This window comes from Gallus gallus, chromosome 3 (genome assembly GCF_016699485.2).
Source record: "Gallus gallus isolate bGalGal1 chromosome 3, bGalGal1.mat.broiler.GRCg7b, whole genome shotgun sequence".
Taxonomy (NCBI): domain Eukaryota; kingdom Metazoa; phylum Chordata; class Aves; order Galliformes; family Phasianidae; genus Gallus; species Gallus gallus.
This window is the reverse complement of record NC_052534.1, coordinates 26,673,352-26,699,997: the sequence shown is the minus strand read 5'-3', so window position 1 is coordinate 26,699,997 and position 26,646 is coordinate 26,673,352. Positions and strand designations below refer to the sequence as shown.

The following is a 26,646-nucleotide window of genomic DNA, read 5'->3' as shown; positions in this document are numbered from 1 at the left end:
TCCAACTCCATAAAAACCTTTTATAACCACTGTCCTTATTGCCACTTCCTCAACACGTTTTGGAAGGAGGCTTATGTTTTTCCATTTCCCCCTTCATGTGCCCATGGAATACTGGAAATATTTCAGAGTCTTCCAAGGAAGATGAATTGCTCAAACTTTACTCAGCACTCTACCAGTCATCTGCCTCTTTTGCTTTGTTCCATGAGAATGCTCTCTTATCTATACAAGCTGATACCTAGATTTTTTCATATGGGTAAGGCACCTCATTTATTGACGTTGGCTACGGAAACAAAAAGGCCGATTGCTGAGGTATCATCAGGTATTAGCTTGTGTGTGGTACTGCAGCATAGCCTGATGGAAACCCTAACTGTGACATTTAATAGTTAATGCAATCTATAAAAAAAAAAAGTATCATTTATCTTTCAGTTAATCAGAAAGATAATATATTAGATACCTTAAATAATTAAGCATATTAAAAATGCATTACCAAATGTTTATCATTAAGTAAATTGGCAAAAGAAGAGCAGGATATTTTACAGCAGTCTAAAAATAAAGATATCTCAGGTATCTCCCTCTCTCCAAGCACACGTTGAAGATTTATATCTCACTAGATGGGGAAGAGCAGGAACAGCGTAACAGGGCTCACACTGACGCTACATAACACACTTAGATCACACAGCTAGGGTAGCAGGGGTAACTGGCAAAACATCAAGGATGAGAATATACAGGTGAGGAAGACAAAGGAGAAAGTGAACATGAGAACAAGAGTTTGAAGGAAAGAACAGGGAGGGTAAAGAATAATGAAAAGATGAACATGAAACAGCAGTGTAAAGACAGGCTACAACTGGAGAAAAAGAAAGCATAATGAGTTAAACTGCAGTAGTCAGGTAAAGAGAAGAAAGAACAAACGACCACAAAAATCTCTTCTACTTTCAATATTTGAATTTTTATTCTCAGCAGCAGTTGAAAAGCTGTAATGCTTTTACTCTGGGCAAGAAGCAAAAGGTGCAGCAAATCAGATAGCCTCCTTATGAGGCAGAAGCTGTGGGAGAAAGAGGGGTAGCTGGATATTTTTAAATCAAAGACCCTGAGCAAACTGCATCATAAAGCAGGCAGTAGGCTGATGACAAAGTTAAATAAGCCATTTTAATTATCCTTTCTTATTGCAAGCTTCCTCACAGCACACTGCTCTCATTATTAAAGGGTTACAAAAGTGACATTATCAAGAGCGTGCTCTCCTGAACAATTAGTTTAACCTAATGAACACACAGCTCCCCTAATTATCTCAGGAAAGTAAGAAGGATCCAACTTTTTGACTCTGGACTAAGAAGATAAAGCTGCAGCAAGCAGAAAGCTTGCCAAAGAAGGAAAAGGCCATGAAATTTCAAATCTAGCTAAAAGAACATTTAATAAATAGAGACGACTCTAATAAAGTCTTTGGCTTTTAAAAAGAAGGGACAGAGAAATAAGACAGTGCAGTGTATTTACTGATCAGTTTGATGTTTATGAACTAACACCTGCAGCAGCATTCAAATGCCAACTAATCCCACTCACCGCAGAGCTCCAGCACCCATCAAAGGCTAACGCTGAATGTGCCCAAGTATGGAATAAACCAGTCCCCAGTGCTGAGAACGTGTGATCTGGTGTGATAAAGAACCAGGCAGTAACGAGAGCAGCCTGTGGCAGGACACAGCGTGATATCCAGAGTAAATACGTCTCACTCAGCCTACCCAGGCAAAGTTGCTCAGAGTGGGAACAGCACCACTCAGGAGTTAGGGCTAAAAGCATTGGGAAGGATATTCCCCAGGGCCACACGCACTGTGGAATTACTGTTTAAAAAAAATAAAAATCTTACACAAACAAATTCTGATTGTTACTGATTACAGTGAAGGTAGGAACGAACCCTGTGGTTCGTTGGTAATTGTTGCACATACCTGTCTGACAAGAGCCAGCTGCAGTGATAGGTAGAGGATGATTTGGTGATCTTCCCGGTCCAACTCCCGTGCTCTTTAAGAACACAACACAAAAAGAAAAGTGCCTGTTAGATTGTACTTTGCAGAACTACTCTGCCATGACTCACACATGAACAGAACAAAACCCAGACCTGTCCAATAGAAAACGAGACCAGTAATGGGATAGCATGCTGAATCTTGACAAAAAGTACATTGACGCTCACCTGGATAAGCGAAGCTCACAGGAACACAAGTGAAAAATACAACTGTCAGGATTTATATAACATGCTCATTCATTAAACATTAAGTGTTTTGGAAGTTACATTTCTGATGGAGAAAGTAGCTTTTAATTCATGACACAAACTCTTAAGGCATTATTTTAAGTAATTTAGGTGAAGGGAGATAGCTGTCTTAACTTGTTCCTATATTACCACCTTTCAAACTGAGGGGGGATCTGATTGACATTTATAAATATCTAAAGGGAGGTGGGAGGCAAAGGCGTGAGGCCAGGCTCTTCTCAGTGCTGCAGTGATAGGATGAAGAGCCTAAAACTGAAACATAGGAAGCTCCATACAAACATGCAGATGAACTTCTTTACAGAAAAGATGACAGAGCACTGGAACAAGTTGCCCAGAGAGGCTGTGGAGTCTCCTTCTAAGGAGATATTCAAGACCTGTCTGGACACCAACCCGTGCAACCTATGGTAGAGCACCTGCTCTAGCAGGGGGTTGGACTCGATGATCTCTTGAGGTCCCTTCCAACTCCTGAGATTCTCTGAGTTGCTTTGGGAAATAAATTGCACACCACATTAATGGCAGCCACCTCTCAAATGACACTTTGGCCTATGACCAAGAACGAACCTGTTGGAGTTGACCTATTCCCCGCTGCCTTTTTTTTTTTTATAATAAAAATCTGTAAGATAGAATCCAGCTTTACTCCAAACTGCTGACATAGGTTGAGCTACCTCTTTTGCAAGCAGCTCCTGTGAAATCTTCAATATCCTCTCCAACAATAAATAATGGGAAAGTTCACATGGGAGCACGAGAGAAGAGATTAATTATGCTTTTGAAAAGAGAGAGTTTTTACACTACTATTAAGTTTCCTCAAAATGTATTAGAAAAATACTTGATTCAAACTTCTAGCTGAAGAGGCCAGTGATAAGGATGGCTACAAGCCAAACTGCAGTCTGAGAAATCCTAGAAGTAATTTTAAAAGAAGTGAAAAACAAGGGAAAAAAGCCAACAAGGAAAAGCAAATCAAACCCAGGCATATAGGAAGACAGTAGCAGTTACTGTCAGAACGCTCCTGTTGGCTGAAATCTGAGTACCTAATTTCTGACTAGAAGCTTGTCTGCTTCCTAGCTAGAGTTAAGATACCATGAAAACAAGCTACAGCCAGTGGGAAAGGTCAAAGCACAAAAATAAATGCACTTTAAAAGCACTGCAGCACTGCAATTACAGAAAAATTGGGCAGTAGTGAAGGTATTACATTGGAGCCTGGGAACTGGTGTGACTTTAAGTATACTGCTGATCTAAATAGCGACCATATAAATGGCTTTTAAAATATATACTTTTTAATCTTTCAGATCCTTATGGGGTAAATATCCAGAATTACATTTCTAGTTTCAGTTTGGCAAAAGTAAGTTGCTACTACCACTTGCTCCTTGCAATCACTGCGGGAAAACCATTTTGGTCAGCATCAGAAAAACAGCTAGGATCCAGTAAAGTGCTCAACTTGCTACATCTGTACTTAGAGATATCAGAGAATTCAACATTTCATCACTTTTTATAATGCTTTTATAACCAAAACAAAACCAGAATTAAATACTTCAGTCCAAGACTTAGACCACATAAGCTACCATTTAGTTGCCATTTGAGATCAGTAAGCATTTATGCTTAACTGTCCTACCACCTGCACCATGTTTTTAGAGGCAGAACAAGTACTCTTACCTTGGATATTCAACCAAATAATTGCCACATTTCACTGTCACAAGAATGTTTTTGACATATGACTGCTGAAATTTATGGAAGTGTTTTTAAAATTTCAGACAGAGTAACAGCATCCAGAAAGTAAAACGTTTAACAAAAATTATTCTGGATTCATCAAAGGAACTACATAATGCAGGAATCAGTACCATTCTTACTCACCTCTCCAAAGTCTGAAGTGCTTTCTTGTTGTATTCATCCTGAGTGCTCTTCAGAGTAGCTGCAGGGCAATATACAATGTGATTTAAGAGTTGAATTTCATGTTTTAGATTCAATAAAAAACAGCTACACATGTACAGAGTATTTCAAAATCATAAGCATGAAAACTGTAGAAATCTCATAGTGTCTGTGCCCATGGCTGGAAACTGTGCCTTTTTGTTCTCAATGGACAGCACAAAAATCATATTTTAACTCAAATTCTCGATTTTATTTCTATTAAAAAACTCTTCAAACTCTCTTGTCTGAAACGCTGAAGTATTTTTTATTAACATATGCCATTAGAGGGGTCTGGAAGGAGCAGGAGGCACAATCTCTTATTGTATCTAACTAGATACTAGACCTCTGCCAGCCGTACATGTTAATGTCAGTAACAAGATGGGCATTCTGACTCAGATACAGAGTGCCTCCAACACCATCTTCACATAGGGGGATGTTGTAGGTGGAAAAGGGGATACCAGAAGCCAGATTTACAACTCTACGACACATCCCTTGATAACACAGCATTTCCCCTGGACCACAACAAACTTTCAGTTTATGTCAGATATGGCATAAGCCACTTATGCCCTCCTTGATGCATCTAATTGCCTAAGGATCCCACCCACCAGGCTCACTTCTCAATGTATTTCATTTGAGCTCTGATGAGAAGAATTATCAATCTCTTGTTATACCAGAATATCATAAAATATCATCACCATCAAAGGAGGAAGAACTTGGAGAAGCAGGGCTCTCTTAAATCCAGAATATGTGGAAAGCTAGCAATAAAGTTCAGAAGTACACTAGCTGGCTGCCTTGCTGTGGGTCTTAGTTTTCAGATTTTATATAGCAGTTGTTTCTTGTTCTATCTGTTTTGAATTTGGAAGCTGCTGATCAACAATGCAACAAAGAGATAAGTAGTTAATCAGTCAGCAAACATCCACCTATTAATACATTTAACTTCCTATATCAAGCCAATGTAAGCTCCAGAAAAGAAAGATAGTAAACAGTACATACTTTAGCAACAAAAGCCCCCCAAAATCAAATACTCATACACACTAAGAGTTGTGTTATTCTACAAGCTGTACAAAGGTCCAAAAAAATCCAACATGCTACTAAGTGAAACATTAAAAATAATTTATTTTTTCCTAAGTAGTTGCAGTCATCAGACCTTTTTTACTCCTATGCCTTTCAATAGTTCTTGTAAACATCAGCTTTATCTGGGAGGAACAGCAATCTTCAGGATTTCCCAAACCATAACGATAAAAAAAATTGCTTACATCATAAATTCTGCTCTAAATAGTAAAAACTGAACAAAAATACATAATTCAAAGAATAAATTTGAAGATCTGTGCTTTCATGCAAAACATAGCATTTATAAAAAGCTGGAAACACTTCACTCTCAATATCCTTAAACTGAATATTCCGCTCCACTGCCAACTACTGAAAAACAACAAAAGGGGAAAGCTGACAGAAAAACATTTCAGAAAATCACGATTGACATTCACGTAAAAATACCTGAGGAGGCACTAGAAAGGATTTGATCACAGCTGTAAGCATTCACTCAGAAAAACACATCAGATTGTACTCCTTATGGAAACTACAAGATTTCCTATATAAGTAGCCAAGTAGTTCTAGAGATATATTACACAACAAGGCAGATGTAAAGACATTTAACATTTGCCCTCCAAATAACCACACAAAGGAAAAGATAGAAGAACTTTCAGGTTCAGTCTGGTATGACTTGAGTGTATAGGTGTTCAACTTAGAAAGTAAGAGTACCAGTATGTGGTGGAAATGATGTCTGCACTGATGAGGTGGGACATGTGAGTTCCACTTCCCACAACATGAACTGCATATTCAGTAGCAAAGAAGTTGCAAATCTGGTTGTTTATCTCTAGATCTGTGTTTGATTTGGCCAAACAAATCAAAATTTGAGTTTTTCCATTTCTATAGAAAGGGCAACTGAGTGATTTGGGGAGAGATGCAACAGAAGGAAAGCTGAAGTGACAACTGAACAAGTTCAGTGGAAACATGATTTGATTTTAACTATAAACAAAAACTGTGCTCAAAATGTGATTCACAGGCTCTGTTGCAATGTTCTACCACACAGTCCTCATGGCCAATCCCATGTACAAAGGCCACATACAGTTGTTAAGAGGTAACTCTTAACAGCAATTCTTAAGTTCTTCCCTCTCTTTCAAAACAGAAAAACGTACATCTCTACACAAAATCTGTGTCTGCAAGAGAAGCTGTGCCACTGATCACTTCCTCAACATGGCAAATATTTTCAAACAAAATGTAGAAAAACAGGGAGCTGAACTTGGAAGGTCAGTTTGGAAAAGCACTGTACCTTTACACATCTAGCTCAGCAGTTGCTGAATCTCTTTTTAGCACATTTAAGTTAGCTTTGCATAAAATGAACAAAACTCACAGGTATACCAGCGGTACTGAAGGGCAGACATGAAAGCAGTAAGCTGAAATAGTTAACAGATTGGGAACATCTTTATTGCGATCTTTTAGGTTCTTCCTACTGCTCCTCTCCCATGTATTGCTAGGTCTTTATCAGAGATAACACACGTACAAGCTAGATGAATAAATACAGTGATGATGTGACTCAGTGTTTAATATTTATGCCTCAAGTTTACAAAACCTGTGCAAATTCCTCCTACTCCCATGCCCCTCCTCACACATGCTCTTTCCCTCCCCCTACCAAAATTAGATAGTGAGAAGTCACTGTTGCTGCAACCTGCATAGCTCACAGAAAACCTTTCACACCAGCCAAAGAAAATCTTTCACTATGAGGACAGAACTGGATGAACATGACTAGAGCTCTGAAGCTGTGCTTGCTTTTCCAGGGCTGCTGGTACCAACTAATTCTTCACATCTACTCAAATTTACCCGCTATGAGCACGGTTTCAACAGTTTTACAAACAAAACGGCAACAGAACATATTATTTAGACTAAAATAAAAGCAGAGCAAAGCACAGTCTAACCAAAGTAAGAGAGACAGCACAGGGGATTTTAAGTTTTGAAAACTTTAGAAGATGTTCCTGTAAGTAACAGTACTTTTGAAACACCACCTTGGAATCCTAAGATTTATTCTCTGAAGCACTCTTGGCTGAGTAAAAATCAACAGCTTTTTCAACCTTTTGATACCAAAATACAAAAGGTCTAAAGTCACATCTGAAAACAGAGGAAGGTAGACTGTGTTACTAAGAAGGTGCAGCACAGAAAGCATTGAATGCATAGAATGAAATAGTAATGCTGAGGGCCAACATTAACTCTAAATATACATTGAGACAGTCCATGTACCGTGGATTGAAAAACCGTAAGCAACTGCAGCATAATCAGGTCTATTTTTGTAGCACATTAGTTTTATGAGAAAATAATCTAGTTTGTGTTTTCCAGCACTCTTCTATTACGTGAATCACAATATTAAGAAGTGGGGTGGAGAGATGGACTTCAAAAATACATTTCTGATCCAAACTAAAACACCAGGGTACACGCATCCTTTTGCACATACCAGTGTGTTTCAAAACCATTCCCCTGAGTTAAGACAAATAATACAGCAAGTTAAGCACTTTCAGCATCCGAAATTACAATTAATGATTGCATGAGCTGATCGTTATCTCCAGATGCAAAAAAAAAAAAAAAAAGGTGTGTTTGTTCACTAATAATGAATTTTTAATTCTAATTTCTCTTTTTAACATTACCTGATACTGATTAACATTAACATACTGGTTAACATTTACCATTAGCAGTTTACCAATTATTTATAGCGCTAGGAAAATTCTCCAAACCAGTCTCCAATTTGTGGCCTTGTTAGAAAACTCTGAATGAGAACAGAGCTGCAGTACACTCTTTCTCTCATTTCCGTAAGGAGAGTGAGGGTCTGTTAATTTACAAAGGTTTAACAGCATGTGTGGAGCTGACGCTAGATAAGAGCAGTTTTATTTCACAAAGCATGCTGAGCTTGTCTCTCCTCTTCAGCCTGTGCTAAATTCATCTCACTTTTCCCTTCTTTAGTGAATTCTTCACGAGGCACAGTAGACAATAACTGGAACTACAAGAAGCAAAAGGTTTGCTGTTGAAATTGACTCACTGGGAACAGATTTGGGATGTAGAAAATTTAGATGTATGGGCATTCTGTATGAACAAGAGATATATGCTTTTAAGAATGAGGCAAAAGCGGCAATGACTTCCTCTGAGGATGCATCTTTCAGCAACTTCATAGAGTCCTCTTCCAAAAACCACATAATTAGACAGTAAGGACTGCAAAGCTACATACTTACGGCCAGCACAAGTTTCAGGAAATCTTATTTCATCCAGGAGTAAATCTAATAGTTGTAAAATGAGTCTACCGAATGCTCCCATGAGTTCTTTGAATCATCATTCAGTAGGATTCTATCTTCTCATCTCTGCTAAATGCACTTGCTTAAAAGTGGTCATAAAGGAAGGGCTCTAATACAGCTCCTCAGTGCCTTTGGCACATAGGATGATAAATATTTACTGAAATTACATTAAAGAGAGAAAACTTAACCTTGGTTGAAAGGTTGGCTTTATATTACTTGGCTTTATATTACTGCTGTAAGCCTTATAAGACAATTGGTTGAATATTTCTGAAAAATATGATTAATTGAATATCAGCTTAAGTGGGAAGCCACGGAAATCATATATATACACAGTCGTTTGCATGTCTGCATATATCGCTATGAACTCGTATAAACACAGTGCTATAAGACTATGAAGCAAGATTAATAGCAGAGGAGTTGTCTTCCTTTCAACGTGTTCTGTTCTTGATTCCTCACTAACAAAAGTTTGTTGTTTTTTTTTATTGTTTTTTTTTAATGTCTCACTAGTGCAAATTTGACGTTTTCTACTAAAATGCTGCTATGTATTCGTGATTACCATGTTTTTGAAGGACATGATCCATTTCATTAAATGGATTCATTAAATTCAATAAAATGTAGCCTGAAGATGAAAATACACGCTTCAGATTTTTCCTACATAGCTGCAGGAGTGGCTCTACTGATCTACTGGCTACAGATAGGAGGATGAGAAGGCAGGTACTTCAATGTTTCAAAACAAAATCACATACTCATTTGGATAAAACTGCAAGGCAACTGTTGTGATGACTGTTCATGTTATGTTACAAATAACACTTACTACAACACCTGAGCTAAACTCCTGTATACTTGGAAGACTTCTGTAAGAGTTTCCAATTTACATTTTGCTTTACCAAGGTATTTTTAGAGCCAGACCACAATACATGCCTCTACAACTCCATTCTTTAAAAACCTTCTTCTTTCCATACAGAATAATAAATAGATTGTAATGGACTTAGGACAAAAACCTTTCTATCACTGAAAACAGTCTCTGGGATCTCATACAGTTTTAGGGACAGTTTATACAAAATCTAGGCAAAATGCCCTAAGGAATTAGGCTATAAAGCAAAACTCAATGTTTAATGAACTTTTTAAAAACAACAAAAAAAGTTCAGATTAGGAAGGACATACATCTCTTGACGCTATCTTTGTAAGGGGAGCTATTCAGAGTCAGAGACATGGAGATCTAAAGAAAGCAACAATGCATGTTTCCCTCCATGCTGGAAAGCTGTTCTCAGAAGGCTTGATTGATGACTGGGTGAAAAAAAAATACACTGCACTACTGAAGAGCACAAGCCACTTCCTCAATCACATGCCTTGCAGAATTTTGGTGCAACTTACGAGGTCTGAGCACTTCCATGACACCACACAAACTGTCCCTTTAGCTTTGTTTCAGGCTCATTTGCCCAAAGAAATTTGTTTATGTGGAACACATCTGACAGAAAAGCATGTGGTTTGGACTGCCAAACTGCTTAGGAAACAAAACAGCTCAGCTATTATTTAAAGCAACTATGTTAGGAGGCCTTTTACCTATGTTAGAAATCACAGAGAAAGGAAGGCTGTCCTCAGCTGTGAGCCTGATGAAGGTCAAATCCAGATCTCACCCAGATACCAGGACTTTCAGTCCTTCAGGCTACAAAGCACCAATTCTACAGAAGCACAGTCTGATCACGTAAAAACCAAGCAATGAGTATTAAAAAATTAAATTCTTACTTTCAGTGATTTGTATCTAGTCAATCTGTATCTACCAATGAGACAGATATTTTTATCTTGTTTACTTCTAAGCAGAGAAAGAAACTACATCACGGAGAGGTTGAAGCTCTGCAGGGAATCAGTATCATGCCAGGAACCGAAGTCAGGAATTTCTGCCTCCAGTTCTTGGACTGTATTTCTTTATGTGATTTATGAGTGGGTGACAAAAATACGAAAATAGATCAAAAGTTTCATTTTTTGTTGTGCAAATAAGTGAAAGAAATGTATTACAAATATCCAAATGAATCACACCAAGAATCATTGCATACAGTCAGATAAGCATCTCCTAAGCGATGATTTGTGTTTCTTCCTTTGGTTGAGAACTTCACTTTTATTACCATAGAGGACAGTTCTCTAAGGAAGTGAACAGACCCCATTTGTCTTGGGATCTGATTATTTTCTAAATCCAGCCATTACTAAAGACACAATTTCTAATAAATTTCCCGTTGCTTGCACCCAAGAATCAGAACAGATGTTTCATACAGCACACTTGACAAACAGGATAACTCACCATCAGTAGCCTGAAGACTATATGTCAGACCCAGTGCCAAGTAACCCTTTGCTAGGGACTCTCCAGCATCCTCACCCAAGTCTATCACCATTTTAGCAAAGTATTCTCCTTCTTCCAGCTGCAAAAGAAGACAGAGGTTGAGAATTACAGGCATTTCTACTATACCTGCTTCAATAAGGTTATCCTTTTATACATACTCATACAGTCATCTGAGAGACATTCACAACAGTGACTTCAGTGGCCACATTAAGCACTTACAGAAACGAGAACGTTGAAAGCCAGATTATTAGAACTTGATGCACAGCCACAGTTTTCAGAAAAGTTTTGGCTTTGTTTAAAGCACCTGCCCTAAACTATTTCCAGATGTTTAAGGTTAAGGAACAATAATATCTTATTTTAGTATTTCTCTCCAGGGAAATCATGTAATCTTAAATATCAGTGGACTCACTACTTACATACCATTCTGGTAGTAGATTTAATGGTCTAACAGGCGTCTTCCTTTAAAGGAAGAACTTCTAGGTTTTCTCTACATTGCCTTTAAAACTTATTATAGTGCTCCTCACTTCTAATCTTAAGAGTCATCACATCCTTAATAAGTAGAAAAGCCTAGGACCCGTAGACTGTACATATCTGGAAAGGTCAAAGTTAGACAGGTACAGGCAAAAGCTGTAAGCGATGCTTGAAAGGCACAGAGTCTACAGGAATACCTCATGTGCATACAAGGTGATTTGCAGATCCTGGCAGCTGTAATCAGAGTGACTGTTAACCAGCAATCAGACAGCATTACACTACCCCAGAAATCCTACTGTTGGAAACTTGTATGACAAGACTACTGACTTTCTGGGAGGGAATTACTTTGTTTGGAGGAAACATCTGTGTTTGAAATCCAGCTGTTTTAGATGCAAATACTGCAGTAGTAACTGAAATGTGCTCTCTTATTACTCAGCTTTGTCAGATTTCAGCACCTCATATTTCTTTGACATCTAAAACTCATAAGGAACTGGAATCAAAAATATACCAGAAGAGAAGAAATTTTCCTTCTGCAGCAATCTATGTGTATATTACTTAATAGAATTGACTTGATATACCACAGCCTATCAAGGGAGCTCCTAGTTACACCCCTTGCAGACATTCAGGTGATGACACAAATTAGCAGCTACATAAACAGAGGAGCTGGTATTTATCAGATGACATCAAACATAATGAAGTCTTTACCTGATAATCTGTGTATGGAAAAAGGCTGAAAAGTCTGCAAATGAAGAGGCAGTCTCCACTGCTTGGGTCTTTTCCCGGCTTGTGCAGCTCCCAGAGGCCACAACACTTCAAATTAGATGCAGGCCCATAATTTAAAATTTCCAAAATCTCCAACAAGTCAATGACCAACAACCACCCAAGAACCAACATGTATTTGGTCATCAAACTGTTGATTGGAAGCACTATGAGCTGTCACAGTGTTGCCGATCACCTAGTCAATAATGACTCTGAAAAATACTAATTGAAAAAGGAATACCTCTCGGAAACACCAAGCAAATTGCAAGGATCGTCTTTAACAGTATGATCCGAAGTCTACTGCAAACACTGGAAATAATTCAGCTGACTTCAGTGATGCTCAGATGCTTCCCTTTAAGCTCACAATCACAACAGGAAGACTGGAACTTGTTCCAGGATACTTTTTAATCCTGTATTCAGCTCTACTGACTTCCCTGCCACATACTAAAGCACGTTCTGGACCAGAGCCTAGGACAATGGAAGAAGAAAAAGTTCCATGACTTGGCACAGAGGGGGGGAAAAAACAGCAAAAAAAAAAAAAAAAAACCCTTCCCATGAAACAATAAATAAATAATGCCCTCAAACTGTGCCAGGGAAGGTTCAGGCTGGACGTGAGGAAATACTACTTCTCTGAAAGGGTGGTCAGGCACTGGAATGGGCTGCCCAGACAGGTGGTGAAGTCACCGACCCTGGAGGTGCTCAAGGAATGTTTGGATGTTGTGTTGAGGGACATGGTTCAGTGAGAAGTATTGGTGATGGGTGAATGGTTGGACTGGATGATCCTGTGGGTCTTTTCCAACCTTTGTGATTCTATGATTCTTCAGCTCTCAGGAACTTTTATATAAAAAATGAAATCTCTGCAGTCAAATTTAATTATGCACCTCTTTTACTACCATAAACAATTATATTCCCACTCTATTTCTTCATCCTTTCTCCTCTTCTCCCCACATGCACTTTCAGCTAAGGATTCTCCACCAGATGAAGAAAAGAGCGTCACAAGGAAATCTAATGACTAGCAAACAAGAGTAGGGGAGGGTTGAGTTTGTGTAAAAAAAAAAAAAAGAATATCAAATGAAAGGTTTAGAGCTGAAATGGAGACATTTAACATTGAAGAGATTTTGTTCCATTGTTTCTCTGAAGAGTCATCTGATGGTGTTTCTAGTTCCTGACTGATGGCCCACACTGAATAAATCAGTAGCATGCCATTCAGTTTTCTTGCCTGCCAGTTACCTAGGGCCACCTGTGAGTATCAGATTAATATTTTGTATGAAAAATTAAAACCACAACTTCTCAGAATGACTGAAAGAGCGCTTCTAGCACAATAATTCTTGTAAACATTATTCATACTAACACTAACGGCACTTTGACCAGCCACAAAGGCTGTCATGAATGCAAACTTTGGTCAGCTGAAGGCTTCTTTGAAAAAAAAAAAAAGGTGTTGCAAACACCAGCACAGCTCAGCAGCTGGCTCTGCTTATGAGAACATTTACTTTTCCTACTTACAGTACTCAGCCACTTTCCCTGCCAACCCTGCTGTGACTGCCATCTGCCCCCTCTTCTCCCATTTGCCTGCTCTTAAATCACTCTGAGCAACCATGAAAAGCAAAACTTTCCATTCAAATCATCCAATGCAGCATTTCAACTCTCCAGTGCAAACTGCCCCTAACCTGCCCACACTCTGGGTGAAAAATCCTTCTCTACACACTTCACTGACCGAGGCACCAGGAGCCAGCCTGAGCTGAGATCTGTCAGACGAGCTGTGTCCAAGGGGATCCTTATGCACATGAGGTGTCTGCACTCTGCTGTAACAACAGGAAAGGGAGGGTTAAAAGCCTCCAAACCAGGCCTCAATCCCTCTAGATCCCACTAGGTACAACAATTCTCAGCTGCAGCTCCTACGGTTTGCCGCATATCCTGAAGCAGCAGGAGCCACTGTTCCTTTCCCCTCCCCTCATGGGGTGAGAGGCATGTGAAATCTCACTCTCTGGGACTTCCAGAAGTCGCAAGTTTGAGGTACACAGAAGTCAGCTAAGACACAGAAGGCATAGCAGAAGACAGCCATCCCTACTCCAGTTGCACAACCAGGCAGCCAGCCTCAACATGAAGGGAACTCAAACAGTTTGTTCGCTTAAAACAAGAGCTCCAACTTAAAATGGTGCAATGCTGCATTGGGAGGGCAAGGAACATGGATCAAAACTTGCTGCAACTTACAGGCCATTGCTAGCAAACTCTAGGCCACAGGATGCCAGGTGTCCCCTAGTCAACAGGGATGACACGGCATCACATCATCATCAGGAAATGCACAAGTACTGCTATTACCCAGTTGCCAGCAGCACCAAAGCATCCACAGCAGCTCCCAAGAATGTGGAAAAAGGCATTTCTTTGGTCATCAGTATGCTTGTAACAGCTCGACTTCACTTCCCTTAGAATCATTACTTGCTACTCCTTCAGAAGCAATAAAACCCAAAGTCTAAAAGCCACACAGGTACATCTCTGACTCGGCCCTTACTCTTGCTAAATTCTTCTGAATACCTCACACTGAATAGCTTTTTGAGTAAAGGGTTGCAGAGAGAGGCTCCCTGCCTTCTGAGATCTGTATGGCAGAAAGCCATACAGGTGTTGGGGAAAACAAGCTGAAGGGAACTTTTCATTTTTGAACTGAAGCTGCACTACCTGTCAGGAGGCACTTGGAAGCACTAGCTAAACAACTTTTCTCCCACACCAGAAAAGAAGCACACAGCTGGCACCTGGAGAGAAAAAAGCTGCCAAACCACAAGCTGACACTGATAAGATTGTAATGCTGTGTTGCTGTTCTTTTTTTTTCCCCCCTTCCACCTTCTCCATCCTCTTTGATGAAAACAGAGTAGTCGTTAGCTGCACAACCCTGAGGGTTGTTTTCCCTGAGAGTGGCTGTTCCAGCTACTCCTGTTATTTGACCGCAGGTTAGGTGAGTGCCCCAGCCAAGCCCAGAGGCACACTGACAAGTGGGGAACAGCAGGTGCTGTCCCCTGGCCTACCGCCACCCAGCTGGTTTCCAACCACCACCCACAGTGTGTTTTTAGAAAAGCTCAAGCCCTACACCACTGAATCTACACCCTCCAGTACTGCAAGTGGACTGCAGTTCCCACCAGTATGGGTTTAGAACAATTGAAGATGGGCAAAATTGATGTTACACTGCAGCACAGAAATGAAGTTCTACTGTATTGAGAAGGGGAGCGCACAAGGGAGGAGGCAGGAAACACATCAAGTGACACTGGATTAGGACAGCAGACAAGCTTAGTGAAATGGGAGCTTGGACACCCCCAAGACTGAGAAACACCCAAGTATCTCAGAGATCCAAATCCTGTAGAGATCCAAACCCAAAGCTATATACTATTAACTAGATGAATTAGGCTTTTATCCTTTTTGTTATACAGGCTTGTAGGTTTGAAGGCCATGGTAAAGAACAGGAAAAATTAAATAATGGGAAAATTAGGACAAAAGGGCAAAACTACATAGGAAGAAAGTGCCCAGTAAGGTGCTGTGTAACAGAAAAGCTCTGTCCCGCAGCTGTTTACAACATACAGCACAAATCACATTACATGTCAGGAAATAAAAATTCCTATGCTTTCTATTGTTGGTCTTTCAACATTGCTGATTGCTAAGCCTGTCAACTTATTCAGCACAGAAACCCAGCCTACTGTACTTAGTAATATTTGAGCCTTTCCTCCAGTGTCTCAAGAGCAGTGTGTTCACAAGGAAAATGTATAGACTGCAAAATTCTTTGTTGCCTTTAACATCTAAAATCCTTGGGATTACCTCAGTAACACTAGCTGTGATGTCAGTGAAAATCTATTTTAAAAGATGGAAGCAATCTTCAGCAGCTCCTTACCATTCACTTTTTCTCAGTAGCCTCTCTTCACAGTGATGTCGGTCCTTTACAGAGTCTGCTTAGCAGGTGAAATAACTCAGATAATGGGACTAGATTTCATCTTACAATGTTACTCATACTACAGTAAAACCTATGCATTGCCATTCAACTCCAGGGCTCCTAGGTGACTGGGTACAAGCACATGTACATTATTTATCATCTATAATGACAGGGTCAACAACAGAGAGAAGGAGAGAGAAACACTCTTGGATTAAGTGGTCTGTGAAAGCAATGAACGATAAGCCGTTACCTCAGAAGCATGCAGCTCTAAATCTCCATGCTGCCAACCTTCCAACCCTCCTTCCTGCCCCCATCATGTATTGACCTCACTGTACAACTTACACTTCACAGATTTCGTGCATGGTCTGACCTGGCCTGACCCCACTGCTCTACTGCCTTTGTCCTACATGATAACACAATCTCCATTTTCCCACACTAGGATCTGTAAGTCAAAAGAAGCAAGGGAAGTGGTTGTGAGGTGCAGCACGCTCTTGTGCTGCAGTTTTTGCCATAGTGTGAAGTCTCTCCAAAAATTCATAGTAGCTGATAACACTGGCATCATGTGATAGTACACAAGTTTAACTCTACTGTACTATTTCTGTGGTGTCAATTGTGGGTCGCTGAAAACAGTAAGAGCATGTCTCGTCCTCCTACTCTCTGTTAGACCACTGTCCTTAAAAGATTCAAGCCTATCCTAGGACCATAATTCACCTCCGTGGGTATTTATCAAATTTTGAATGCATCTCCATTGAAATCAATGTAGTAGAAGACACAAGAAAGCGTCCTAGTAACAAACCATCAATGCCTTTAAATATTACTTCTAAAACTGATAAAGTCAGTATTTGACACCTATTGTTAAATTTTTAATATTCTTACAACACCTGCCACAACAGAGTCCTGTGGAACCTAGATGAGTAGTGAAACTACCAGTACCTTAGTATTAAAACACTAAAAACAATTCATGCTGCAGCTCAAAATCTCCGCCAGTATAAATGAGCAGGAGTGCTAAGTGAAGGATGAAAATGCAGCAAGTCTTTCACAAAGTGACACTCTAAATTGACAGTGGATCGAGACAGGACAACCCCAGTATGGACACTCCACTCCAAGCTACGTGGGCTGTATGAAAATTTAAAATAACACTCTGAACTTCAGTAGTCCAAAATGTCATAGTGATTATTGGAAAGCTAAAGGACAGCTGGTTAAACGCAAATGGCCTTTGTGTTCCCTTGCTACAATTGTTCACATTTAAGCTCATCAAACCATTCTGCTTGGCAAACTGGAATGCCAGGCAGCACGGCACCCCAAAAGCGATTTTAAGTTCACTACAAAAAATCTACTAAAACACAGCAGGGTAGTGGGATAAATACAGCATAAAAGTTCCAACTGTTGAAAAATTTGTATGCTATCAGCTTTATTAAGTACAGGTCCAACTGCATCTTGGCCAGACAAGTGAGATCGGTATAGGAGCACTATTCTGAAGTTTCTCTGATCCTCTAAGACAATTGGCATAAGCTTTAGAACAACTGAAGTACTGATTTGATGTTCACTCTCTGGTGTTTTTTTTTCCTTTAATTTGTGAAAACCTACAATTCTGAAAATGGCAACCAAAACATTCCTTACTTCATTGAGGTGTTTAAAGCAGGCCAAATTCTGAAAGCTAGTGGTTGAGGGGGGCAGATCATCTGCTGATGTAAGCCAGCATGGTGCTAGTAACATGGCAGTGGAGTAGTGCCAATTTACATCAGCTAATAAACCAGTCATACTGTCACAGCAGAAGCTGACAGCATCCAGTTCTTTTCCACATCTGGTATTCAATGATTTGCATGGCACAGTACGAATGCACACATATTTGTACTTTGTTTTGCCCTGTGATATTTTTTCACAGATATGATCTGGGTATCCTCACTGTTCTAAATAACAATGGTATGTTTCAATTAGTTTGTTTGGGTTGGGTTTTTGTTTTTCAGAGTGTATGGAGATACCATGTAAAAAGCCAGCAAAACGAGTTAAAATAACCATTACGTTAATTAGGAAGGAAACTGTTCTGTGTTCCTCATATCATTTTGCATTTATCTGACAGAATAAATTGTCTTTTTTTTTTTTTTTGCTAGTAACTGAAAGAAGACTAAACCAGTCCACGGACTATAAACAAACTGAATACATCACACCAGAAGCACACAATAGACAGATGCAGGACATATAAAGTGTGTGCTTTGTTCGTATGAACAGTGAGCTGGTTTTGCCCTTTTCCTGCCTAATTAGCAATGAAGTACACAGATAACACTTCCTAACTGAGAAATTACTCATTTTATGTAGTGATACAAGCAAGATACATCTGAGTATTTGTTACTGTTGATATTTGTCCATTAGGCTGTTCCAGTGCCCTGTCTATCCTTCTTTCTACTTATACTGGCATTGATCAACTTGTTCACTTTCAGTTTAAATGATTCAATTTTGTTTTGATTGTCATGTAATTTAAATGCAAATAATTACTGTAAGGATGACATTTAGAAAAACAGCTCTGCTAAGCAGGAAGGCTTTTATTAGACAATGGAGTTTGCCAGTAATATGAGAAGCATCCCTTTAACTATGAAATGCAGAAACCTATCATGCTAAGATGATCAGATTTCTCTCTGGCTCCCCTTAATTAAAACTATTCTATGGCATCATTAAAGTTTGGTGTCAGGGTAGAGTATAGGCCACCGAGACAAAGGAAGAGGAGAGAGGAATATTACTGGATTTGGTTTGAGTTTATAAGGTTATTTTCTAAATAACTACAGTAAAATTATAGTAAAATTTTTCACTCTTGTGAAAAAATGTTCTTATTTCAGGCTGAACCTTACTTCTGATCCAAAAACACTGGAAAGCGTTCCACACAATGAAAAAGCAACTGTTAGAGGGAAAACCCCTTTCTTTGAAGTAGTCAAAAACAGTTCATGTCCCCCTCCTTTCTTCTATTTTTTAAGATTAGACTTGTTGCTTTAACATCTTTGCCATGTATGAGAAATTCTGCACGTACCGGATTGACTGAGGACAGAGCTGTGACTGGTACAGTTTCACCTTCTTTTCTAAATGTCCCTAAAACAAAGTATTCCTTTTTTCTCAGCTGCACTGGAGGATCCAAAGAGATGTTGGGGAGAAGCATCAAGGAAAAAAACAAATTCTATTTTTGCCTATTTTACTGGCAAAGCAGCACCTTCAGTTTGGGCTAGTAATCACACATTCAACCCTTCACCCATCATAGCCAGCAGACTTTGATGGTACCATATGAGATTTTGTCCTCACGAGTGAGAGTTGTATAAAAACCAGGGTAAGAAAAAGAAGCAGTCTGACATTTCTTTTCTCACGTTACAGAAATCTGGTTCTTTCACCTCAACAAACACCAATGACCCAGAATCTAGCAGAGTGCCTTTGTTAAAACTTCACTGTTCCTGTTAAACGTAAGACCATCACAGGGATCTTGATTTTAGCATGGAGTCTTACAAGATGAATACACTGTCTCAGAATTTTGTCCAAAGGCTAATTAAGGCAGAAGTCATGTGTCAAGCAAATATTGAGAGACCACAGCCTCTTTGAAGCTGCTACTTCTGTTTAGAAGTAGTTGACATTGATGATTCATGTTCTATTTGTCTACCAGGACCCCAGGTACTTTTCTGCAAAGCTGCTTTCCAGCCAGTTGGCACTCCAGCATATGATTATTCCTCCCCAGGTGCATTTCACTTTGAACTTACTAAGATTTGTGTAGGCCCATTTCTCCAGCCAATTAACATGCGCCTGAATGGTGGACAGATTCAATTGCAGGTGGGCTTTGAGATTTTTCCTAGCCCTTCTCTGCTCACTTGGACAGCGTCTTTGTATTCCTCCCAAGTCCCTTTTCCATGCTCCTGTCACTTTTGTTTGACTTCCTGCACGTCTGAATGCACAATTCTACCATCTTCTTTGTTCCCTCCTCTCAGCATCCGGAACTTAAACGTTTCATGGTCACTGTAGCCAAGTCTACTCTCACCCTTTGCATTCCCAACCAGTTCTCCTTGTTTATAAGTATCAGGTCCTACAGAGCATCTTTCCTTATTGGCTCCAGTGCCCCTCACCTTGTTCACAGAGCAGGAAGTCAGAAGAGCTGAAGAACTATGGGCAACAAGGAGATCTCAAGTTTGCCTCTCATACTAAAGTCCTGGCTCCTAGGCAAAATCTAGCTTGACTCCCGAAAGATTTTCCTTAAATTTGACTGTTCCTGCCAGCTTTTTTTTTTTTTTCCCCTCCTGGCAATCATTGATATAGTAGAATTGATAGGGTAAGCTCTTAGACTCCAAGTCCCCCACTGTGGCTCCAGATGAATGTAGAAATTTAGCCCATGAAGCAACTCTAACTTCAGAGCCTACACAGAGAAAAAAATTCAACATGTTTTAGACTAATACTAAATTGATCTTGCTTTTGAAACCATCAGCAGGGATGCTAATGACAGTCTTCAATACAGCTGTAATGCCTGGCTCGCTTATAGTTTTAAAATCTCTATGAATCAGAAAAAAAAGTATTTGCATTATTAAATAATATTTACTGTCTTATTTTAAGCTGCTGAATAGTTTCAGCCATCAAAACTTATATACTGAGCTAAGGTTACAAGAGAGCTGAATTGCTCTATAAGACATGTAGGTCAGCAAGGACTCCCCCATCGCCCTCAGACCTGATGGATTTTTTCCTAAAACACAATGCTTCCCAGTTTCTGCTGACTCACATATGAGTTCAACCATTACGGTTGATTCAAAAACATACATAACCAAGTGTTCCCACTGACAGTCATGTAAATTGATAGCATTCAGTTAAGTTCATCTCAATGCCAGTTTTCACCATACAAGGATGCTGAGGATTGCTGCAGGAGGCAGAACATTTTGTCACCAAAATCTGAGCAGATTCTTCTGGTATTTTCTTTCATGCTTTTTTTTTCCTTGTATCTTTTACTTGTGTTAGCAATTATAATCCTTCACTGACTGCAGGGACACCTCGTGGTGAGGACAGGTGAAAACAGCAGGCTGCAATTCAATTAATTAAACCAAACAGTATAGGACTGACAGATGTTTCAGCTCCTTGGAATAATGAGAATTTCACAGGCACAGACTTCAACTCCCACTCTGCTTCTGGGGCATACATTAACATATCCAGAACAGAAAACACTGACACAGGAACTTTAAGAACAAAGGATTGAGTCACACAGCAGACCTCAGCTATCTAGGAGTTCAAGGGTCAAACTCACTTATTAACTTTTGTCTTCCAGGGCTAGCAGGGTAGCAGATCCAACTCTGGATACTCATTTGAAGAGGCAGTCTCCAGAATAGCCATTATGGAATTATCCCATTCTTTTGACGAAAGGCCAGCAAAACCCATTCCCGTGTCTTATTGCAATATTTATTACTACTATTTTTCTTTTCTTTGAAATGTGTGTACGTGTATGATTTTTAACATGGATTTCCTTTCTCAGCACTCCAACTACACAGTGGTGGTACTGTTGCTGCAGCATTAGATACACTGCATAATGAGAACTGCATCAGCTTGCTTACCCAGTGCAGTGACCCAATGCAGACCTTGGCAGCCAGAAGAGGAACGGTGGGATCTGTTGGTCGCAGTTTAGCACACTCTTTGAGCACTGATACAGCATATGCTGACTGGAGGAGGAGGAGGGCAGAGAGGAGGAAGAAATAAAAAAGATAATAAAAACATTAGCCAACGTTGTTATGGAGTCCACGCAGTATATTTCAGGAAAACATACAACACAGTGATATGAAGTTAAAAAAAATCATATCAGCAAAAAGCTAGCAACTTTATTCTCACCTCCACACACAGAGACACATGTGTGTGCATATGAACACACACACTTCCCACATTCAGAAGAAATACACTAAAGAACCAGCCCGGTCTGTGCACTACACAAGAAGCTGTTAACATGTTGGTAATTTTAGCTCTGCCCTTCCAACTCACAGGAACTCTGACACAGTTTCCCCTGTATGCAATCATCTTCTAGTAAGCCAGAGAAGATCATAAAGAGCTTATCCTACGGTACATTGCATTTTAGGCCAACTGTATTCAGAGAGCTAAAGTAATCTGTTCTGTAGACTGTTTTCTGTCTTTTCTAGTTCCAGGACATAAAAGAACACAACTGGGATCCCACCATGCAAAGGGTGGAGCAAGCAATTGCAGAGCACTACACTGCTCAGCGGGTGGTCTGAATAGCACGTATTAGAAAGAAAGCCCATAGAAATCTTCCTGGTGTTAGGTTACCATTCATGAATGCATGAATGGTGTTTATGAAGCCGAGCAGTTACACAGCCCTTCTGATATTCAGTGTGCTTTATAAACACTGCTTTTTACAGCAATGCCATTCACAGCTGCCATATTTCAGGGAGCTGAATGGGGAATAAGGAAAGCTCAGGTCTGAGGCTGGCGAGAAGGTCTGCTCAGCTCTGTCAGTTTTGTAGCCCACCCCATAGTGCTCAAAACACAGCTTCTTTGAAATTTCCAACTCTCATCTTTAATGACCCAAAGCCCCTCTAATGTTCTCACCTGCGAACTCAAGGGGAAGTTTCCTCATAATTCCTTCTTAAATACCCCATTGCTCCCAACCACGTTAAATACCCATGGCCTTTTCACGTTACAGGAGAGCTGTAAACGCACTACTAAGCTTGCAGAACCAAACTAATGGCTATTTCTATCAGGCCATGGCCATCTCCTCCCAACCCTGACCCACAGAAACCCTCCCCACCAGACCTCCTGTCAGTGTATACCACTGGGTCTGGAGTCTGCTCTAATCCCAAGGAATTGGCAGCTCTGCACGACAACTTCACACTCCCACGGGCTATCAGCACTTCCCCTCCCTCACACCGTACGGATCTGGTGCAGCCTGCCTCCTCCTTTCTCCACAGAACTGAAGGTCCAGCTCTTGCTAAGGGATTCAAAGCTTAGCTAAAAACTACCTTGGAAGGGAGCCTTGGAAAGGGAAGAAGGGATACACAGCAGTTCTGCCAAGGAAAAGATGAGCTCTGTAAGAGAGAACATAGGCTCTGCAGTGGCACAGCGTGAAGCCTCCTGCTTGAAAGCTTGGGTACCTGCAGCATGGTCTAGAATCATGCCCTACATTCTCCAGGCTGCTTCCCGCCTACGTGGGGCATCAAATACCATCGGTACAAGTAATGAAATATCTGCTCCAGACACAATTCAACAGCTTGTCCAAAGCCAGAAGGATGCCTGTCTAAGAGCAAAGATGGGAACTAAAACTGTTACCTCACTCCTCTAAGAAATAGATTTTGGTAATTCCGCTCTGAAGTACAGGCAGAAACACATCGCTGTACTCTGCTGTTACTAGATGACTCTCATCGCTCAGAATGAACCTTCAGGACACCTATTTGTTTAGAACAAGTAGTATCTCAGGTTTTAATGGCATCTTATCCACCCCTTACAGAAGGCTGCTTGCACTGCAGGAAGCTGGTTTTCCCACACAACACACCACTGGGTGTGTTGCTGTTCAGAAGGGTCTTAGCCCAGCACATCATTTTCCTTCATGCCTCCATTCCAGCCCACAGGTGTTTGTTGACCAAAAACCCAAGCAGCACCATATGCCTACATGCCACCCCATCAGCCAGCATGCATGCAGCTGAACAACACCTCCAACCCTTGTTACCCCACCAGGCAAAATCAAAATGGAAGGGCCAGGTATATACAGATTATACCCTGTCCAGTGCCACTGCTTTTAGAAAACCTATACTGACTGAAAAGGGTGGTGGTTTCTCAGTTCCCTGCAGGAGAAAGCAGTAGGCACCTGGGTGCTGGCTACAGCCATGCTGCCAGCCAGCACAATTTGGAGCAGTGAAACGTCTGTTCTAATTTGAGCCACAGCTGCAAAACATTTCAGGGTCAGATCCAGAAGAGAAGCCATACAGCCTGGCTCCCTGCCAGCTCCTCTTGAGCTCTGTCCCCTTCTGCAGACCATTGAGTAAGGCTGGCCAGGATGCACGCCAGCTCTGCAGCCCCTACAGTCCCAAGAAGTGCTTCTGCAAGCTGCCCAGAGACTGCTCAGGAGCCAACGGCACAGCAGCCGCTGCTGAATGCAACTAAGCACAAAATCCTGCCTCATGTCCACACCCAAACGCCTCTCCCTGTGCAGAGCAGCTTTATTGCATGCATTCAGGAGCTCCTGAATGCTGACAAAGGGACAGATACTGTTTCCATGCTGCTCTTAAAACATTTACAAAGGTATGTCACTTTAAGCAGGTTTATAAAAATTGCAATTAAACACAGGGAGCAGAAGTGGTTTCAGAAACAGGGTGACATGAAGCCTTTCTATCCAGCTGCATTTAAAAAATTCAAGAGATCTATATAATTTCAACTTGAAAACTTTACCCAGCAGAAATTACACCTAGATGAAACAGTTAGACAAGGAATAACTGTAGGAAGAATATCCCATTCCCAATGTAACCTTACCACCCTTTGGGGACATTGGTGAGAAATACACTGCTAAGATGTAACACAGATACTCACCACAGGCACCAACTGGCTGGGAACAAACACCATACACTCAGTATCGAATATGGACGTCATTGGTTAGTAAAAATATTTACTGTGAAAAAGCAGTTGTGCGACACTGAAATAATCTGACAATTAAAATGTACATATTCTTTCACTTAGTGTGGGTGGACCAGGCAGCCAAGAGCATTGTTTGTGAGATTCCCTACAAGGCAATAATGATTAGATTTATAGGTGGGGCATGTTTTGAGAAGAGTAGAGCTTGAACTGATGGTGACAGCATGCTTCCTGCTCATAATTCTGACTTTCAGAGCAGCTCACTTAAAAAAACAAACCCTGGCCCGAATTAAATTCTGTTTGGATTTCTAATTGCTCGATTCTAATGACTGCACTGGAATCAGTTCTCAAGGATTTCAGGAAAAAAAAGGGACTTGCCTCTGGGTCTCATTTGGAGCCTCATGGGAAAAAAGGCCATTAAATCCCTCCAAACACACAAGCTCATTGAACAGACACAGTTTAAAGGAATGGCAACCCTGCCAATAGTTGCCTCATGTGGGTTTCAATTTTGCTTATGGAAGTTCTAATGCAGGAGTTCTCAGCCTTGGGATCCTCACCAGGTTTAAAGGAGATTCACGACAACTCTATTTTTTGTTCAATCCAGCAAGGCACAGAACTCAAAACAGGTTATGGAGTGAAAATACTGAGTTAATGGGAATGTTCAGCCACAAAAGAGGAAAAAAAAGGTGAGCTCTATAAAGGACTTAAGAACCTCTATTACAAGATTCAAGCATCTCTATACTTCATATACCAGCTCTAAGGTTTTTGCAACAACAGAGGAAGAACACCACAATACTGGTCCATGTTTAAATCCAGCATCCGTATAGGAATCCATTGCTCTTTCTGTTAATTTTTCTGCACCTAATCTATTTGCAAACACTATTCCCCTTCTGCTGAAAAGGAAAATTAGGAAAGGCAGTTGCAGAGAAGTAAATGCCGACACTGACAAATGGCTGCTCTCAGTTCTAGCTTCTGAAAGAGCTCCATGCACTGCATTCAATATACGGAGTGCAATCCTTGATTTGCAGTGATGACACAAGGAAGCTATTGGGAAGAAGGATGGAAAAGACATCTCCCCCTAAGTAATTAAAGCTACCATGATTTTGAACCCTATAAGGGAATAAAACAACCAAAAACTTTTATTCAAATACTAAATACTCTTCTTCCCCATTTGCTAACTATACAACAAAATGCACAAGCATGTTTCCTGAAAGATGTTTGCACATGACCAGTACAGAATGAAGAACAGTTTACTGCTATAATGCTTCAATACTGTTTATCTTTCTTTCCTCTTCTCTTCCACTGATCTTAGAAACTATGCTATCTGAAAGGGATTTGGGGGGAAGCTGATGTTTGGGGGTTGGGAGAGCTCTTTTATCAGTATGCGAGAATAACTATTTCCCTTATCCTGGGATTCACAGCCATCTAACTATAAGAGATCTTGAACCAGCAAGGGAAGATGACATAAGAGCGAGACAGCACTTGAGAACATGGGAATTAGCTATTCTGATGTTAGCTGTTCATTGAATTTCTACAGTTCAGCGAATCCCTCAGTATAAACAACATTCCCCAAAGACATTCACTTCTCTCAGTATAGGGACCCTTTTCTTTTACCCCTTGGTTTGCAAACTGCAACACTGCAGTCAGGCAGCTTCAGACATTCACTTTTAGAAGCACCTCTCAAATCTTACGATTTAGAAGAACAAATTGGTCCATGATAATGTGACGAATGCCCCACTTCACACTTTCTGTCGAGAAAAGAGAGTTAAGCCTCAAGGCAACTCTGCAGCCCACCCAGGTACTCTGCTCAACAGGCAGGAATCTTTCCATTTTTAGCACTACCTACAGCGCGCACACATACATTTCTGATCTTTCTTTTGCACCAAAAGAAACCAAACTACTGCATATGCCCGAGATGGCTGACCTCTGTAACAGGATCTTTAACCAATGACTGTTCAATATTTTAACTTCCAGTCCCCAGCAATGCTATTTAAGGAGCCATCTGAGGCCTCTGCTGCTCCCAAGGTTCCTGCAATGCGAAGAGAAATGAACTATTTTTTTGCCAGTTGCCTAGCAACCAGCCTAAGCTTTAGCAAGAAAACCAACAGAAGGAACAGCC

The 26,646-nt window shown here is 40.5% G+C and overlaps 1 protein-coding gene across 7 annotated transcripts in view; it reads right to left on the bottom strand.

Moving 5' to 3' along the window:
• The window catches only part of TTC7A (tetratricopeptide repeat domain 7A), a 162,061-nt gene that overhangs the window by 90,509 nt on the left and 44,906 nt on the right, over positions 1 to 26,646 (bottom strand). For 6 of the 7 annotated variants that reach the window (XM_015283703.4, NM_001396803.1, NM_001396804.1 and 3 more), the window contains 4 exons: positions 21,515 to 21,619; positions 10,781 to 10,898; positions 4,100 to 4,157; positions 1,935 to 2,007 (listed from right to left, as the gene is read on the bottom strand). In XM_015283703.4, the coding sequence (XP_015139189.1) occupies positions 1,935 to 2,007; positions 4,100 to 4,157; positions 10,781 to 10,898; positions 21,515 to 21,619 (354 nt within the window). The remainder of the gene's footprint in view (positions 1 to 1,934; positions 2,008 to 4,099; positions 4,158 to 10,780; positions 10,899 to 21,514; positions 21,620 to 26,646) is intronic. The other variant, NM_001396802.1, reaches the window with a different exon arrangement.